Here is a 19,503-nt window from a genome sequence, read left to right as displayed (position 1 = left end):
AAACTATTAGAATATTATAGAAAAATAGGTGAACGAAAATGTATCATCAAATGACATAATTTCAAATGAACATGGAAAAAGCTTCCAATGTGCAATTTTTCTTTTGTATTTTCCTTCTTTCATTTGTTGTTGTTTGTTTGTATGTTTCTTTTTTGTTCTACACTTGAATGATTTAGCAACAAATAAAGACCATATTCCCATAACATTCCAAGGCAAGGCAAAGGAGTTATTGAGGCAAACTATTAAGTATTTTCCCTGACATGTTAAGCCATAGTTCTTGTGACCACATTTGTGAAGTAAGAGAGATAAATCTAATATTAAATAGTTGGCCTATTTCAGCTGTCAATCAATCAATCTTAGAATTGACATTCTTAAAATTGTGTTCATTTTGAAGGTGCCATCATATGACCACAAAGGAACAAGTACTAGAAGCTCACAATATTCATGATTTTAACATATTTCTTGTTCATCTTCCATCCCTTTACAGATGGTATATCAAACAATACCAGCTTTAACCACATAACTATCACTAATTCATATTACTTGACAAAGGCTTATAGCCCTAAATTACTACATTCTATTTTCTCTACACTTGAATAATCCTTTTCTTACTCTATCAGTAAAGTACCTGTATGTATAACAGCTAAGAAGAACACAATGTGTAAGCCTACTTACTCGAACTACATCGTCTTGAAAGAAGCGAATAAAATATTAAATGTCAACAAAGTCACTCAAAATCTACTACATGTCTTAACCATACTTTTACAAATACTGTCAAAACAGAATGAAGGGAATTGCATGGGGAATAGGAACAAAAATAAGTAAAGTTCTGAAGACATTATGTTTTTCCCAAAGAAATAATGTAGACCATGGATCTGTATTTCTATACACAATGAATAAAATACATGGAAGGTTTGCATCATTCCTGGGAAATATCAAACCTGTCAAAGATCTGTTCAAACTTTTGTTCCGGTGCACCCAGGTAGTTGCTATTCATTCCATTATGGAGTATCTGTTTCTACCCGGCAAGGGAAGGTCCCAGGTCTAGTATCTTATGGGATCTCTATTTCGACGACATCAGTGATGTTGCCAATTTGTTTGGAGTCAAAGTCTATGACGAGAGTTCTCTTTCCCTTCTCTCGGGGTGAGAACTTGACCTTCTGTTTGAAGTTGCCCTTTGAAGGAACATCACTGAGAAGAAAATACAACAAAGAGAAATATGTTTAATAGTAATAATAATAATACCTAATACAGACATTTATAACGCGCAACATATCCACCCAGAGGGTGCTCAAGGCGCCTACAATGAGCTACATAATATATATAGATACAATTATACTTAAATTACATTATACATGGTAAAAAAAGATGATATTAGTTAAAGTTGGCCATTAGATAAGTTTTCAGACTGGCCTTGAAATGATCTACTGATTTACAGTCCTTAAGTGTGTTAGGGAGACTGTTCCACAATCGGGGAGCTGCTGAGGCAAATGCCCGATCTCCCCATGATCGTCTGGTCTTAGGGATGATCAGAGTTGATGTATTGGCAGAACGCAGACCAGAACGACCAGGCTTGCGAAAGTTGAGTAGAGAAGAGATGTACATGTACTGTGGCGAGGAGAACTTCAAGGCATGGTATATGATCAGAAGGATTTTGTAGGTGAGCACATAGTAAACCTCAACCTCACACAAGCCAATGTTGCATGTGTTGAGTAACCTCTTGAGTTGATGATATACATAACAAGTCTAAATTTTTCTGTTTAGAAGTGTGTCAATCCGCTGTATTACATGATTTTTTTTTTTAAGTCGAATAATCATCCAAGTCAATCAAATTAACAGAACGGTTCCAAAGAAAAAGCATTGAATTAATATCACAAATTCAAATGAGACAGCAATGTGTAATCGTAAGCTGTCAAAGCACGCACTACACATTGATTTTGTTTATACAATACAAGCCTATGCTATCCTCATTCTTCTCTCTCCCTCTCTCTCATTATCATACCCATGCATCCCAGGTCCCTGTGATGTGCACTGTATACACACCACCAAGCGAGCTCAGATATTGAAAACGGGAAAAAATGAGCAAGGTACATGTAGTACATATGTGAAAGTCAGATTTCTTTGACTTGCGGGGAGGGACCACATGCTCATGTCAAGAACATTCAGGGCAGTGCTAGACTAGAGGTCTTGAATTGTGAGATGTCCAGACCGAATTAGCAAATAAACATTGCTGTCATCCCAGCAGTTCAAAATGCTGGCAAGTGGGTGTATGATATTGAGTGGCTCAATATTTGGACTTGTGAAAGACATGACATGGTGCACAGAATGTTATAAGAATAAAAACTGAAGGAAATGCTTGGGGTCAGTGTGGGAGGGGGTTCTTTCTTCATCGTCAGAAATATATTGACATTTCTTTAGTTTGTTTGGCGAATGTACTTACTTGGCGTAGAGTGTCATAGAGCGAAGGAGACGAGCACCCTCGAAGGTGATTGTACAGTTAGTGAGCGTGATAGGCAAGGGATTCACAAACTCAACCACAGCTTCGACCTCGTGACCTACGACCTTGAACTCAGTCTTCATCTCCGGTGGGGTGAGGTACACAGTGTCCTGACTCACGGTTTGTTGGGAGGTTTCCTGAAAGTAAACAAACATAATATAACATATACATACACATAACCAATCAAACAAGTACAAAAGGAGTCATGGATTTCAAATATTTCTAAGGTAGCTTGGCAGAATATGGTGGCATGAAAACACAGGTCTCGTACACAAATGAATAATTGTTGAAAATAATAATGTTATGGCATTGTAATAGACCCATATTTTTAGAACACGGGTCTTACTAGTTAATATCTCTTTCACCTTGATTAGACTTCATAGTTACCCAAAAATGTAATTTTGATATGTCAAATGACAACTTTTTATTTATTGTTGGGCCTCTAAGCATACCAGACGTGTCTTTTTATGCTACCTTAATGTTGTTCATCCTTGTGAAAAATGGTTTAGTGGTAAAGTCCTCAGATTGTGGATCAAGGTATTCAGGATTTGAATCCCTGCAACATGACTATTTCCTTTGGTAAGCCACACTCTAGGTGGGGTAAGCTTGCTTCCTGTCATCGGGTCATCGTGTCCTGTTGAGGGGGGGGGGGGAGTCATGTTACACGTCCTTTCGCAAAACGAAAGTAGAAGGTCATGTGAAGAAGCACATTACGAATGCAACCTTTTGTAGTTTTGCCGTAGGGTTTCTACAAAGCATTACAAAAACTCGTAGTTTAAAATTGAAACCCCCATTGATGAGAGAGAGAGAGAGAGAGAGATAAGCATGGTAGAGGGGGAAATGAAGGGAGAAGGGAGAAAGAGACACATGTATGCGCTAGCTAGTTTAACAAGTTCACTGCCAGAGTTCAAATTGTTGTTATATCGCCAATTATGGGTCATTTTGCTTCGTTCGAACTTTAATAAGAATACATTATATTTATATAGCGCTTATTACAATGTTTCTAAGCGCTTTACAAAGTTGTACTTAGATAATAATACATTCAATAACTATAATTAATATATACTAATCAACCTACAATTAATTCGAAATACATACATAAGCACAGATACATCTAGTCAATACATATAGATACAATAGAATACAAATTAATTTTAGAGCGAAACATCACAAATTCATATTAAGGCAATTACATTACGTCTACCGTGCAAAACACATTCAAGCTACAGACTAACAGGGAGGATTAACAGGGAGAATTAAAAAGGAATGTCTTAAGGGAGGATTTAAAAGAATCTAACGAAGGAGATTCCCGAATCTCTAGAGGAAGTCTGTTCCAGAGCCTCGGGGCAGCTACGCTGAAGGCACGGTCTCCATATCGTGTTCGAGTTCTTGGACCCGGGGCCAGTTGCAGATGAGCATAGGTGGATGAGCGAAGTCTTATAGAGGTTGTCTGGGTCTTTGGTAAGATTAGTTCTGTGATGTAAATTGGAGCAAGTTCATGTTGGGCTTTGTAAGTTAGGATCAGGATTTTGAAGGTAATGCGTTGAGAGACGTGAAGCCAGTGAAGAGAGCGGAGGACAGGGGTAATGTTATCGTATTTTCTGGAACGGGTTATTAAACGAGCTGCAGCATTCTGAATTCGTTGAAGAGGTAGAACATGAGAGTCTGGTAAGCCGTAAAATAAACTGTTGCAGTAGTCAAGGTGTGATGACACGAATGCGTGGACTAATCGTTCAGTTGCGCTGGCCGTCAGGTACTTTCTTATTTTACCTACCTTGGAGATTCCAAAAGCTGCTGCTCGAGACTTCGAACGCATGTGGTCAGCCATGGTGAGATTCTTATCAAGAATAATACCGAGATCACGAGAGGCCTCAACACATGCGATAGACGTTCCATCGCCAATCTGCAGAACAGGGAGAATCCGAGCACCTCTGAACCTGGAGAAGACATGGATGACCTCAGTCTTAGAGTCATTAAGTTGAAGATTGTTCTGTAGTGACCATTCCTTAACATCTGCTATACACTGCTGTAGCTTTTGAAGTCCGACGTCATGTTCCTCGGGTCTGATGACGGCATACAACTGAGTGTCATCTGCGTACATGGTATGTAGGATTCCTTGATGGGCATTGATGACTTGCGATAGAGGGCCAGTGTACAGTACAAACGCCAAAGGACCAATGACCGATCCCTGAGGAATACCCTGGGAGAGATGAAAAGACTTGGAAACAGCATCGTTAACTACAATCTTCTGTCTCCGATTTTTTAGATAGGAGACCAGCCACTGTCGAGCTACATCCCTGATGCCGTAGTCACGTTCAAGGATTTCAATCAAATTCACATGGTCAATGGTATCGAAAGCAGCACTGTAGTCCAGTAGAACCAGTATTGCTTCATAACCCCTGTCGACAGCCAGTAACAGATCGTTCATCACTTTCAACAGTGCTGTTTCAGTAGAGTAGGACGAGCGATAGGCCGACTGCATCTTGGGAAACAAGCAATTCTTCTCTAGATATGCTTTCAACTGGAAGCTAGCAACTCTTTCAAGAACTTTCGCAAGGAACATCAGGTTAGAAACAGGTCTATAGTTCCTGAGGTCATTGTGATCCAAACTACGCTTCTTCAGCAAGGGCACAACACGGGCTACCTTGAAGCTGTCAGGAACACTCCCAGAAGACAACGAGCCGTTTATGATGGAAGTGATAACTGGCAACAGTTCATCCATACAACACTTGACCAGCCATGTTGGAAGAGGATCCAGCTTGCAATGTTTAGAAGCCATGGCATTGATCACTTTTCTAACTTGAATTTCAGACACTGGTTCGAAAGAAGAAAATTCACTAACCCACGAAGGAATTTCCCCTATGTGACGAGAGGACAAGTTGAACCCTGACATGATTTGTTGGATTTTCTTCTGAAAGAACTCGCCAAAGTCATTTGCCAGGGTCTCATCTGAGTCACGATCCGGAAGCACAGGAACCAGATCTGGGCAAGACAACTTTTGGACGAACTTGAAAAGTTGTTTCGTGTCACACTCTTCCACCTCCGCCACCATGAACTGGGATTTGGACTCCACAAGCTTGTCATTGTAGGACTTGCAGAGTTGTTGATATATCTGCTTGTGAATCTCTAGGCCTGATTTCGTCATCGTCCGCTCTGCACGGCGTTTAACTCGTCTACATGGATGTTAAAGTCACCAACAAGCATTGGGATGTTATCAACAACTGCGACAGATTCCATCAAAGAGGAAAATTCGTTCAAGAACAAAGAAAAACTTAGTTTGTTCTTCGATGATGGAGGTGGTCTATAGATAGCATAAATGTGAAACACTGATGCACCGTTAGACTGAATAGTAAAGTCCATCATCTCGAATGATTCATAGTTTATACTAAAGTCTGGAAGACTCACTTTGACCGCGGAACGATGGATAATGCAGATGCCTCCGCCAGAACTGGTCGTACGAGGTTTGTGCACTATCTCATAATTACGTAGCGTTGCCGTAATGTCGGCAAGGGTATGGTTGTCGCGATGGTCGCCCCTAAGCCAGGACTCGGTGACGATGAGTACGTCAAGGTCGTTGCCAATGATAAGGTCACAAATGATGGTGGTCTTATTGTTCATAGATCTGGAATTCCAATGACCTATTCGAACTCTTCTCTCAGGAGGACATTCAGTGACAGAAGGAGGAGTTCCAGTAAGGTGTATGAGTCCACCAGTATCCCGCGTCGATATTCCACGAGAAACATTAGTATATCTAGTCTGAATGAGTACAGGAATGTTGAACTTACGCCTCATTACCCCTCCTCGGTAGCCACGCTTAGTTCTCCGAGCGATTCCAAACTCTTTGAAAAAATTCCATTCATGTGCACTAAGAAGCTTAGCCTGAATTTCATTGTCAAAGCTTCGCCCTAGACACAAGAGCTCCTCACGGGAGTAAGTGCAGCGAACCATGTTAAGAGACAGCGTAGACGGATGGACTACCACATCAAGTGCTATGCATAGGCACGTACAAACAGCAAACAATATGTTCACAATTTGATGTGAAAATATCCAAAGGTGAAAATGCATGATTGCAAACACGAATGATCTCAAAAAGTACGTCAGAATTGTCACTCAACATCAAGAACAAATGTCACTAAGATCAACTAGTCAAATATACTCACAAAGTATGCAAAATTAACAAATTTCAGATGAAAATCTGAAGAGAGCAAAAAAAAAGAACTTTTATTTTGGTCTTCATCTAACTTATCAGTGACTTTTGGACATGAAAATATCTTAAAACAAGTAAAATACTTATTTCCTACTTCTCATTTCCTTTCAGGCAGAGCCCCAGTAAGAGTTTGTTTACACTAGTATTACGTAAGATGATGAAGAGTCCAGCTGCAATCCAATATCTTAATCTCTCATTCAAAGCCTCAAGGCTCTGTCCAAGTTTTTAACGAGAGACACGAAAATGGGTAGTGGCACCCCATCAAAATTACATTGACTTCTGTGTTAACGTAGAAGCTCTCTCAAAGTCTGAACAAGAGAAACGAAAATGGGGTCCTGGCACCGCATCAGATTACATAGACTCCTGTGTTAAAGTGTGGGGTATAGTTTTAATGAGAGCTTTTCGTAATGGTGTCAGGTAATTCGAGGTGCCAGGTAAAATGTCAGAGGAAAAATGTCAGAGGTAAAATGTCAGAGGTAAAAATGTCAGAGGTAAAAATGTCAGAGTTAAAAGTGTCAGGGTAAAAATGTCAGAGGAAAAATGTCAGAGGTGAAAATGTCAGAGGTAAAAATGTCAGAGTAAAAATGTCAGAGGTAAAAATGTCAGAGGTAAAAATGTCAGAGGTAAAAATGTCAGAGGAAAAAATGCAGAGGAAAAAATGTCAGAGGTAAAAATGTCAGAGGTAAAAATGTCAGAGGTAAAAATGTCAGAGGTAAAATTTCATTAATTTCAGCGCTGCTTTATTTTCTTCTTTCTGTAACTTTTATTTACCTTACTGCCCGGAATTGGGACCTTTTGCCCGAATATTGCCGAGCGGAGACGGGGGGAGGGGGTGCATCCTTCGTAATGACCCGGCTGCCTCCCCCTCATATGCCTTTGTCTAAGCAAATGATACTGGTACACTGAGCAAACTTCTGGGAAAAAGAATGTCTAAAATCGAGTAGTTTGGCCATGAACAATTATAGGCCGAGTTGTGGCTCGATGGTGTAATCACTAAATAAAAAGAAAAGTCATCACAGCAGCCCCCCCCCCAAAAAAAAAAGAAAGAAGAAGATAACATATCATGCCGTGAGTCCTCCGCCCCCCCCCCCCCCCGCCCCCACTTCACACGTCCCTTCTGAAGATTGATGGACATTTTAAATGTGGCAATGACTACTCTAAAATGTAATTTCCTACAAATGAATATTTCCAACAATTTCACTTTTTTGTGTGCTTGATACTTTGATACCTTGATACAAAGCAGAAAGCCGCCCATGTATCATATGCTAACCGCACCATCACATTCAGAGAAGCGCGCGCTTTGCAAAGAGTTGATCGTCGATCACTATTGCGGTATAAATAGTCTGGGAGAACATCAATAAGCAGCTTGATACTCTGATACAAAGCAGAAAGCCGCCAATGTTACATCAAATGCTAACCGCATTTTTACACCGAGCCAAATTCGACAAGACCATTTGTAGATTTCACAAACATTACCCCCGACATTTTGTGAATAAAGGGGCATGTTTTCACGAAAGGTCAGGTACAGCGACCACCCAACCCGATGACCAGATGACTTGAAATGTCATTGCAGTCTCTTAATAACATAGTACTTGTTCAAATTTTACTTTTTCTTTGAGTGCACATCTACTCTTCGAAATACCAAGATACCAAGACCTAACTTATGATAATCATCCAGTAATACCAGAAATATTTCTTGAGTCATTTTAAAATCGAATCTGTATGGTCGCTGACATAGGGCTCCCTATAATACAGGGCTGCGTCTCAGGAAACCGTCATGAGTACAAGTTGAGCGACATCCTATTGAAATGCGTGTATTGAGTTTAACACGTATTTCAATGGAATGTTGCTCAATTTGTAGTATTTTTAGTGACGGTTTCGTGAGACCCAGCCCAGGTTGCTATATTCCTATAAAATTCTTTTTTTCTTACCTTGACTTTGCCGTAGACGTAGAACTTGATGCAGGCCTGATCGACCAGACAGCTTGAGTAGATCTCAGCCCTAATCATCTCAATAACATGTTCAGACTTGCCAGCAGGGACTGTTAATTCCTTACGTAGGCTTGTGATCTTCTTAGCCAACACACCTTCACAGAAAATAAAGAAAAAATGTATAAGATATGTAAAGGTCAGTAAAAATTTTGTGTACATTTTCTTGACTGGATTCTTTTCAATTTTATTCATATGAATTTCAATTTCAATTTCGATTTTATTGTCCAATTGACATATACTTGGCTCACATATATGTACCTTCACACACAAAAGAGTAGAAATGCAAACAAATCAGTGAATTTTGTGCATTTTGGCAAAATTTGATGTTTGTTTAAATTCTTAAACAGACCCACATGGGTCTAGGAAATACAGATGAATGGTACAAAGATATTTTCCAACAACAAAAATATCTTGGAAAAGAAAGACTGTTTGGCATACACAATAACTTGAAGGCAAGATATTAAAAATAACTTATGTAAATCTAATACTTTGAAAAAAAAACTAATTCTATCCAACTTTAAAATCATGATTTTACAATATTTAGAAAGGTTCTTTACTGATTATCAGAATTTATATTGCATAAGTGAAGAAATTCTATGTTAGGTATCTTCACTATGAACATGACCAACAAAAAAAGCGGACAAAATATACAGTTGCTCAGGTAGACAACGGAACATCCCTTCACTGCTATTATGTACAGGTGTCAGTACAGGTGTCACATGCATATTCACCTGTTCTACACATTTTTACATAATAGCAGTGAAGGGATGTTCCTTTGTCTACCTGAGGAACTGTATATTTTGTCCGCTTTCTTTGTCTGTCATATTCATAGTGCTTGTAGTAATATTTCTTTTTGCAGCATTTCTTTTTGCAGAAAAATTATCATTCTGTGCTATATAATCAAAACCAATTTCTTTAAATTTTGTGTGATTCAATATTAAAACAAATCATGATGTATAACCATGAAGCAACTTTACTGTGTCATAGCAATGTACCAACAACTATATTATCTTCTATATCCGTAGCTCCTCTCCTGTGCTTAACAATTATGTCAGGTAGACGGAAAGTGGTCGTCCTGCCATTTTCCTTGTTCTCTTTTATATTTATTTATTTGTAAGGTTTATGTGTTTGTTTGCTTATAAGTCTAGGCCTAAACGCAATTTACAATATATCTTATTTTCACTTTTACCACATTTGAAGATATCTCAATACCGAAGGTCACGACTGATACCTAAATACAACTGTTTCATATTGATATGGATGATTTCATAGATATAACAATTTGATCCCTTGAGTGTGACAGGATTGGGAAACGATTTCAAGAGAAGATGTGTTTGTAATTGGATCAGGCATCTCAACTTCAATCTAATACTTTTACAAGAAACCCACTCGACAATAAAGTCAGAGCGGAGATGGAAACATGAATGGGGATACAAAATTATTTTTAATCACGGAACATCAGAAAGTGCTGGAGTATGCATTCTTTTCAAACCATCTGCTTCTTTTGATATTGTGAATACTTTTAAGGAGGACAAGGGGCAAATTTTATTAGTAATTTAAAAATTAAATAATATGGTGTTAACAGTGGGAAATATATATGGTCCAAACAATGACGATAGACTTTTCTTTGATGATTTTCACTCTTTGTTATTCAAACATGGTGAGGGTTCCTATGTGACAGCTGGAGATTTTAATACAGTTTTGGAGCCAAGAAATTATAAATTTCCTAAAACATTTCAAAACCATCCAAGATGTAGTAAATATGGAAATAATAGATGATTTTGACCTGCTTGATATGTGGCGTCATACCGCACCTATCGGAAATGAAATAGACATGTTTGTATGTTGCAGTGCCAATGAACTGATTAGATTTTAGGGCCATAAGGTCAAAGATCAAAGGGTCATACATGTACGAAAAATAGCTTGTAATCGCGATATTCTGAGAGCCTGTTAATGGATTACAATCAAACTTGAAATCAAAAAATTGCTTCTGTTTTGGTTTTATAAAATTGTTCTATGGCGGAGGCATCCTTTTCAATTGCGGGCAGTCGAAGGTCCACTCATAGTTATGTTATTGTTTTCGTTATCTCAAAATTATTTTATTGAGTTTGTCTTTTTGTACTAATGTATATATGTTATTATGTGCATCTATATATAGTCAAACCTGCTTTAGTGACCACCTTTCCACAAAGACCACATTTTTTGTTTCCCTTGAAAAAGGTTTCTCATTGTACTAAAGGAAACCTGTACATTAAGACCACCTGCCTATAAAGAACCCTGCATGTACTGACCTGTGTAGTAGCACATATGAGCATTCATAGTCAGGGAGATGACACGAGACACAGAGCTCTTGTTATTGACTGCTACCTTGAGCTCAAAATCACTGCCGACAGAGATCTTCTCATCCAAGACAATCGCCATCTCAATGTCGTCTGTCTTCACATCCTCCCGATAGGTGTTGGGTCTGGTGCCATAAGAAATGGCACGTTCAACCGCGTTGCGCTCCTCAACAGATCCTAGTATGAATAAATAGATTCATAGGTACACGTTATGAATGGATGCTAATGTCAGTTTGTTAGTACGCCCTCAATTGGAGTATGCCTCTGAGGCTTGGAACCCACACAGCGTCACGGTCACAAAAATGCTAGAGCAAGTACAAAGAGCGGCTCGCTTTGTGTACCGTGACTACAGATACACACATCACCATCAGCTCTTGTGGCAGCTCTAGGGTGGGACACACTTCATACACGACGAATCCTCGACCAATGCACCCTTCTCTACAAGATCCATCACCGTCTTGTCTCCATACCTGCACCAACTATTGTTATCCCTGCTACATACTTCGGAAGACACGACCACAACCTGAAGTATGCAATTCCTGTTGCAACTATTGACTCCTTCAAGTTCTCATACTACCCAAGAGCAATAAGGATCTGGAATCATCTGCCAGGCTCAGCAGTTAATGCAACAGGAATGACCAACTTCAAGGAGGCAGCTCTACCCTCCATCAGAATGATGCAGCCCCCTGTTGGTTTCCACATCATTTAAGCTGATTAGCTTGGTTTTTACTTGCACTGGACTTAGCATATTTTACTGTAAATTAATGAGTGCTTTGTCCACACACCATTTCTGCAATTCATGACACTCCTTGCAGTTACTCGCCTCACCTACCATCCCAGTATAGCTTCCTGAGTGAGCTGCCAAAGGGATTACCCAACCAAGTACCAAGTTAAGTACTACTAAGTAGGAAAGTCAACCTGATATAAATTGGCTGTACTTGCTATAAAAGACAATATAGTAAAATACCTCGCCATATCTGTTATGTTCCATTTACACCTCCAGTTTAGCATTAATCTGTGGTTAAGATGTTGTGGTCTAGTGGATACGTTACTGGACTGTGGCTCACATGGTTCACAGTTCAAGTCATGCCATAGCCATATCCTTTGGCAAGACATTAGTCTACATTTGCCACTATCCACCCAGGTGAACAAAATGGTTACCTGATAGGAAGAAATTATTTGAATGCTTAAGCGCCTTATCATGGTAGCTCAGCTACAGCTGGGGAAATAATAATTTGTAGTATGTGCAGTAGTGTATATTTGCATATTAGCTGCGCTATATTAAAGATAAAGACCAGTTATGGTCATGCGATTGCATTGTGAAAGAAACGTTGTGGAATCGATCAGAAAAGGTTGATCATCTAGCATATAAGTATTGATGTGTACTGCAAGGTTCTGGAATCATCAAAATGATAGGAAATTTGGCCCAGTCTTGGTAAATTTACAAGTACTGTACACAGAAAGATATATATGGGATTACGCGACACATGCGCGACCAAGTGCGATATCTATCAGGTCCAAATAGATATAATAATTTACCAAAGATATCAATTAGTAGCCTCTTTGCAAATTTTGTATCGTCACGTATTAGTCAAACATATTCTTTCACATGATTGGTAATCAGAGCTCCCATTTCATTTTTTGAGGGGGGGAGGGGGGGGGGCGTTTCCAAAACTGGTCTTTACCTTTAATGGACGTATTATTATTCCTTTCCCTATTCCTCCTCCTCCTCCTCCTCCTCCTCTTCTTTTTCTTGTTAACATTATTATTATATATTCATTATTATCATTATTATTATTATCATCATTGATTTATCTATTTATTTTGTTCCTTATTACCTTCTGCATATTTGTACTCCAGAGTGATGTCATTCCTGGCATTCCATCGGCTGATGTATCCTCCTGGAACGAGCGGAAGTTTCTTCGTACTGATGTATTTACCGACGGCATTAGTGTTGATGCTCACTGTTTTCATGTCCGGTGGGCCACGATCTTTCTTAGTTGCAACCCAGTTGATACGATCAGCATTGACCTCCGCGAAGGCGAACCTGTCAAAAGACAGTAGATATGTATGTTTGTGATCAAGAGTGAGCTTTACTTACCTATCTATTTCAGACTTCTCATTTTATTGCCGATTAGAGTAGCTGAAAAAGTTTGATGAACCTTCCTTGCCCTGGAGATGGCTGGGAAACCCCTCACTCAATCTCTACCCTCTATTTCAGCATGCAGGCTGTATCCAAAGAGTATCCAGTATGGCAGTCCTTAATTGACTACATGTAATGTCCAGGCTTGTGCCTCTTCTTACTTTTTGAGTGGCTCAGTTTTGGAGGTGTTAAATGGAGCACATTTCTCCATGTAAGGCATTACTGTCTGTGTAGAGCCAGAAGGGTATTAACTCTATCTAAAAGCTCCAAACAGACAATTTTAAACCATGATATTTTTTATCAAATTATGCAAATTAAATTGAATCTTTGAAATTAATAATAAAAACCTAAACTAAAAATACCATATCTAGTGACTATTTAAGGATTTTTTAGTGCTGGGTATTAAACACATACTGACATTTTAAGACCAAAACTATAGATAATATAAAGAGAGAGACTTACTTGGTGTCGTAGTTGATGTAGGTCAGGCCTTGCTTGATAGCTGTGACAGGAGCAGGGCCGCACTGGAAAACACCTGGATGGATGGAGTGAGAAGGGTCCAAGCACTTAATGTGTGCATGTATCTTGTGGAAAAGTCACTTTACAAATTATATTATAATTCATCTTTATCATTATTAACCTATAGACCATTGGGTTCTTTAATTCTCATAGGGTTTATGTAGGGACCCCCAGGTTTCAGTACGCAATGGGCTTATGGCTGGTCACACCACATCGAGACTGATAACGAGAACAAACAGCTATATGCATACACAATAGCATTAACAAGAACTTTAAAGTGGTCACACTTCAACAATTAATGTAAAATGTACCAATCACCAAAATATATTTTTTTTTTTATGTTAACAGTTCCATGTCGTAATATATATTCAAAATCATGAGCTCCAAATATTACCTCTGTAGAGATATTTTGTAACCTATACACTCCCGAGTATTAAAGATAAAAGTGACCTGTGAGTTGACTACCGTACTCAATTTACCTGTACGTGTTTGCTCAAACTAGGGTCTGACTTTTGTTCTGTGTGCGCCATTTTAAGTTATTTTTCAACTCCTAATCTGATAGCAAGTAGAAGGCCGAGTGCAGTTTTCTGCTGTTTATTTTATATATTAAAGCTGTACATAAATCATTTTTGTTAAGGTTCTATCAATCAAGTACAAAGGTCACTGCCCATACGATTTCTTCCAAACTGACATCAAAGGAGTAAAATAACAATAATATCTATATTGAGCTCACAGAAAATATTGCTGAAGATTTCTCCTTAGAAAATCATTGGCTGAGCAATTACATGTCAATAAAATCGTTGAGGGAGGACCATTTGTAGCATTGTTGAGTGGTAGATTGGATTACATGCTATGCCTGCTTTGAATGTTTTTAAACAGAAGTGCGGCATCGCATAAATGCTGTAAATCACCATCACCATAATCAATTATTCACAACTACAAGTAGGGAACAATCGTACATAGAATTGTACAGAATCTAAATAGAACGAGGTAATGGACTTGAAGGGGGTTGGGGCAGGGCCCTACATCCACTCAGGGGGACACTATGGATTGAAAGAAAAGCCTTACCTTTGTTGATTCTTGTAAAGTTAAGCCAATGAAATGCCTTACACTTAAATATAATCATCAATCAACAACTTAATAACACCTCCAAAAGATTGTACAGGATTCAAATAGGACAGGTTGCTTAACATATCAGGGACTAGGTGGCAGGGTCCTACATCACTCAGCGGGGAAATCATCAGTTGAAATAACAATTCTTACCTTCGCTACTTTCCTGTGGAGTAGCATCAACGACCTGCCAGCCACCCATCCCAGGGATGGTGTCAGAACGGCTATAATAAACCTCATTCCAAACATGAAAGTTCCACACAGAATCGTTGCTCAAATACTCGATCTGTATACAAGGACAGAGACAAGGGCAGAGATAAATGTCAGTGGCAAAGCAAAAAGTAGACAAAACTATATCAATGCCATCATTAAACAATGACAAAATAACCTCATATCTGTGTCACTATCAGTTACAATGACGACGATATAACCATGTCAATATTAATTACAGTGACAAGGAAAACTACATAAACAGTCAGAGCGCAGCCGGTGCGAAACCCTCTATTTTATTCAGCACGTATGCAAGAATTTACGTGTCTCGCATACGTAATGAGTAGTGCAGACGGTCTTCCCGATCGGCAGTTTTTGCCTTTATAATTGTTCATTTCTCATGAAATGGGTCTTATTTTAAAGATAAGAAGTTGCACTCTCTATATATTTATATGACAATCATGTTAGATATATTTTGGAAACAGATATTTCGCCTTGAAATGGGGTTTTTCGACGATAAATCTATCTAAAGAGTAGGGCTAATTTTCACATAGAAATCATTCTTGCGTCAAGAAGATGTTATAATCAGCATAAAGCATAAATATTTTTCGTTACAATGATATCAAATTATTATATTTTACGCTGTCCCAAAGTCAGGAACCAAAAAGATCACGCTCATGTTCATGAATAATTAAAAAAAGTAGTAAATTTTGCCGATGTGATAATAGAGAGTTCTGATTGGTCAACTACGTCAACTACGTCACATATGTTTCGCTTTGGTTTATTAACATTCTGAATAACACATCTTGGTAACCATGCGTTGTGGCGTGCGCCTGTAATGCACGTGCGCGTAAGCCGTCTTGACAACAATCTAAGGACCCGAGATCAAATACCTCACATGCCATGTAGATGTTTCTTATCTACTGTATTTCTTTTTTAATCATTTTTCTAAAAATTTTTCGGCTAGTCGATGGCGCGGCGGAGCTCCCTGGAGTTTAATAATCAGTTATGCATTGCCATTGCTCAGACGGCGAGTGTGCACGAGTATGAAATCACACAATTTCGCGCTATCATAAAAAGAACAAATTGGTAATTTCCGGGTTTTTAGGGTCTTAATTACTATGATTATAAAAAGAACATGATTTTGCGTCAATTAGGTTTTGACATATTTTTGATCAGTGACTTTTCATCTTTCGAACGAATCTCAAAGTGGACAAATTTATTTTGTCCCAAAGTCAGGAACCAAAGTGAAATTCCCGGGTCAAAACAGCAGTTGAAATGTTACAAAAATAGCGTCAATAAAAGTTGTGAAAATTATTGTTTACAAATTGCGAAATATGGCAAATTACATATCAAACTGATGCTGAAAATCTCGAGAGTGACTTTCCGTTGCATGCTGCCATGTTGAATGAAGTTAACGACCAAAAACGCAGCTACATGTACACCCCTACAAATCTCACTGAAAAGCGCATGGAAATTCAGCAGACGTAAATGTTATGTGATCGCCAGATATCGCTGATAAAAATCAGCTTTCAGCCTCATTAACGCGCGCGCTGCGGTCTGACTGTAAACTTTTTCAATTGCAATGACAAAAAGAAAGGAAGCACATGTACTTAATGTCAATTATAGAATTAATAACATGGGTTAGACCATTGGTGACAATGTTCTAGTTCTATTTGACGTAAATTTGTTTGGTTAACAGATTACAATAACATGGGACTTTCCCTATTTACTCTCCTTCTCTATTTTTATCCTCACATATTTTGAAACAGGACCATAACAACTGCGTCTTCCACAAAAATTGATTTAGTTTTAAAAATGTAGATAGATTTGCTTTTGTTCGAATAAGCATAGGACATTGTTCAAAATTCTAGAAGCAATTACATAAAAAGTATTTTTGGTAGCGGAGAGATTAGATTCCCAAATTACAAGTCTAATAGTGTCCTTTGCAGAATTCAGATTATGTGTGGGTAAGTATTAAAGCCCCACTGTACTACTTGTAGCTAAGCTTGCTCCCTCTACATAGAAAACTTCCCCAATCGGTGCCTGCTGGTCCCCCATGATCATCTTTTTCTCATGTTGAGAGCCGAGTTGACAAGATAGCCACCTGTCAGTCACCTCGCTGGGTGGTCTAATCTCTTCTGGCCGAACTAGTACACATGGTCTTTAAATATGAAAAGGTTGGGGTACATACCTCTTCATTTGTCTCTGAACGATGACAGTATCAATGGTCATGCTGACATCTGTGTCATGAGCAGAGGCAAAGTTAGTAACGCTTCGACAGGGAATGCCAAGACAGCGCATGGCAGTGCACAGGACACCACTGAATACCCAGCATTGACCGTACTTGACAGGTTTGCCACCGGACTCAGCAAACGTCTCGTAGATCTTTGTACTGCCTGTCCACTTGGATGGGCTTTCACCTGTAAGGTTTAAGATTAGTTATCAACTTTGATTTTCAATTTTTGTCTTATTTTCTTGACATCAAGAAAGGAAAGGGATCTTCTTTGAACGAAGTTTGTTACGGTGCATTTCTGGTGAATCATTTCTATGGTTTTGATTGCTTTATACATGTACACGTAGTACATGTAACATTTGTATACTGAGAAGGATTCCTTTGTTATTGAATTAAAATTAGATAGTACGTCCCTAATTTGAGTAATTCTTTATCTATTAAACAGATATTTTGAAGTTACAAGCATTTTAATCAACCCTCTGATTTGCGCATAAGTGTGCATTAATTATCTTTAGCAGAATGGCACAACAGTCTTACACCCTTCAGCCAGCTACACAATATGCTAAGGATAACCTATTGTCATCCCAATGGCCCCAAGCTATGTGACATAAACTCTAGATGGACAGATTTATTGAAAAAGTGCCAGGCAAGAAGGGTATGAACCTCCTTACGGCTTAATCTCTCATTCCCACTGCCTTTAATCACTCACTTTGCCTGAAAATGGGGAAATTATGTCTAATTCTTTTCTGCTTATGTACAATCAATGTGTAATTCCTAGAATTCTGAATCACGAGTAAATTCAAAGACGTCTCAAGAAGGATACTGCTCTATAATTGCCTTTAATTACACAGTGATCACTCAGTTTGCCTAAAAAATGGGTAAAACTCCTTTTCTGCTCATGTAATTCCTAGCTTTGTGGATCACAAGAAAGTCCAAAGACATCTATCCAAAGAGTCTCCTAGGAAACTCTGAACTGCTCTCTAAGGTGAAATGTGATTGACAGCATACCTCCTTCATAGTCTCCGCTCCAGTTCCCAACCAGTAATCCCACCTTGGTCTCTGGTACACCATACTCAGGCATGTAGTTGATGAGATGAGTGAACTTTCTTGAAACCACTACTGGGTCACTTCTTGCGTTCACACGAACCCATCTGAAATAAGAAAATACAAGTGAAACCTGTATATAAAGACCGCTCATGGTAAACAAGAACGTGACCTTTATCTTAAGCAATTGGTCCATCACTACATTATAGACGATGTATTTCACGTCCTCCTCAGGCATTAAGGTTTCTCAAAATTTTACAAAACCACAATAAAACAACCTACTGATCTACAAGTATACCAGCAAATCTACCCAACCTTCTTCTCTAGGAGGTCCAGCACCATATTGGTGGCAGTGTATTACGGGCACTCCACAGGAACACAGGTTTTCCCACAATTTTACAAAACCGTGATAAAAACAACCATAAAGTCTACCATACTTACTTTTCCAGGAGGTCAAACACCACCTCGGTGGCAGAATCTTCAAACTGACCAAAGACCCACGGCCGAGGGTGTTGAGATCCAGGCCTAGCAGATCCAATGAAGACGTAACCATTATCGTTGAGCACGTACTCGCCCTTCTCAATATCTCCAGCCATATGGACGCTGTCTTCGCGGCACCAGGCATTGAAAAGCACATAGATAGGATCATCCTGTCTGAAGTACCTTGGTTCTGCCATTTAAAAAAAAATTACATGTACAATTTTTCTTGACATAAAAACCAATAGACCATGGCCGAGTAGTGAATATCTCCCTATTTCTTCATTTTCGTGACCCACCTCTGGTAACTACCCAATTTTTTTTCTGAGTGGAGATAAAAACTCATAGAATAAGATTCATAACTCGGCAAAGCATAAAAGATGCACACTAATTAGTATTTGAAAACCAGGAAGAAACGTATGGGGAGAAGGTAAATGACAACTGCAAATTTGTGATCAATATATGTTTTGATATAAAAGCAATAATAATAATAATGATGATAATAATAATGATGATCATAATAATGATAATAAACATCAATATCATAATAATAAGAACGATAATAAATAATAATATATTAATAATAATCATCATCATCATCAAGCTTCATTATATCAGCATCATTGTCAGCAATCAGCATCATCATCATTGATATCCTCATCATTATCATCATCATCAGCATCATTATCAGCAATCAGCATCATCATCATCATTATCATCATCATTATCA

The 19,503-nt window shown here is 38.6% G+C and overlaps 1 protein-coding gene across 1 annotated transcript; it reads right to left on the bottom strand.

Annotated features, from left to right (window-relative positions):
• Positions 1-487: 487 nt before the first annotated feature.
• On the bottom strand, positions 488-18,970 carry LOC592303 (transglutaminase, nuclear; the record flags this gene model as incomplete). The annotated part of the gene is given in 11 exon segments (NM_001161439.1): positions 488-1,191; positions 2,441-2,634; positions 8,636-8,790; positions 10,987-11,211; positions 12,873-13,081; positions 13,640-13,712; positions 14,960-15,092; positions 17,211-17,229; positions 17,232-17,439; positions 18,261-18,403; positions 18,738-18,970. Coding segments are annotated over 11 exon segments (1,731 nt in total), but the record flags the coding sequence as incomplete, so codon positions are not given.
• Positions 18,971-19,503: the final 533 nt, after the last annotated feature.

This window comes from Strongylocentrotus purpuratus, unplaced genomic scaffold (genome assembly GCF_000002235.5).
Source record: "Strongylocentrotus purpuratus isolate Spur 01 unplaced genomic scaffold, Spur_5.0 spur5_scaffold_17, whole genome shotgun sequence".
In the NCBI taxonomy this organism is placed as follows: Eukaryota; Metazoa; Echinodermata; class Echinoidea; order Camarodonta; family Strongylocentrotidae; genus Strongylocentrotus; species Strongylocentrotus purpuratus.
The sequence above is the reverse complement of the archived record's forward strand: the minus strand, read 5'-3'. Positions and strand labels throughout refer to the sequence as shown.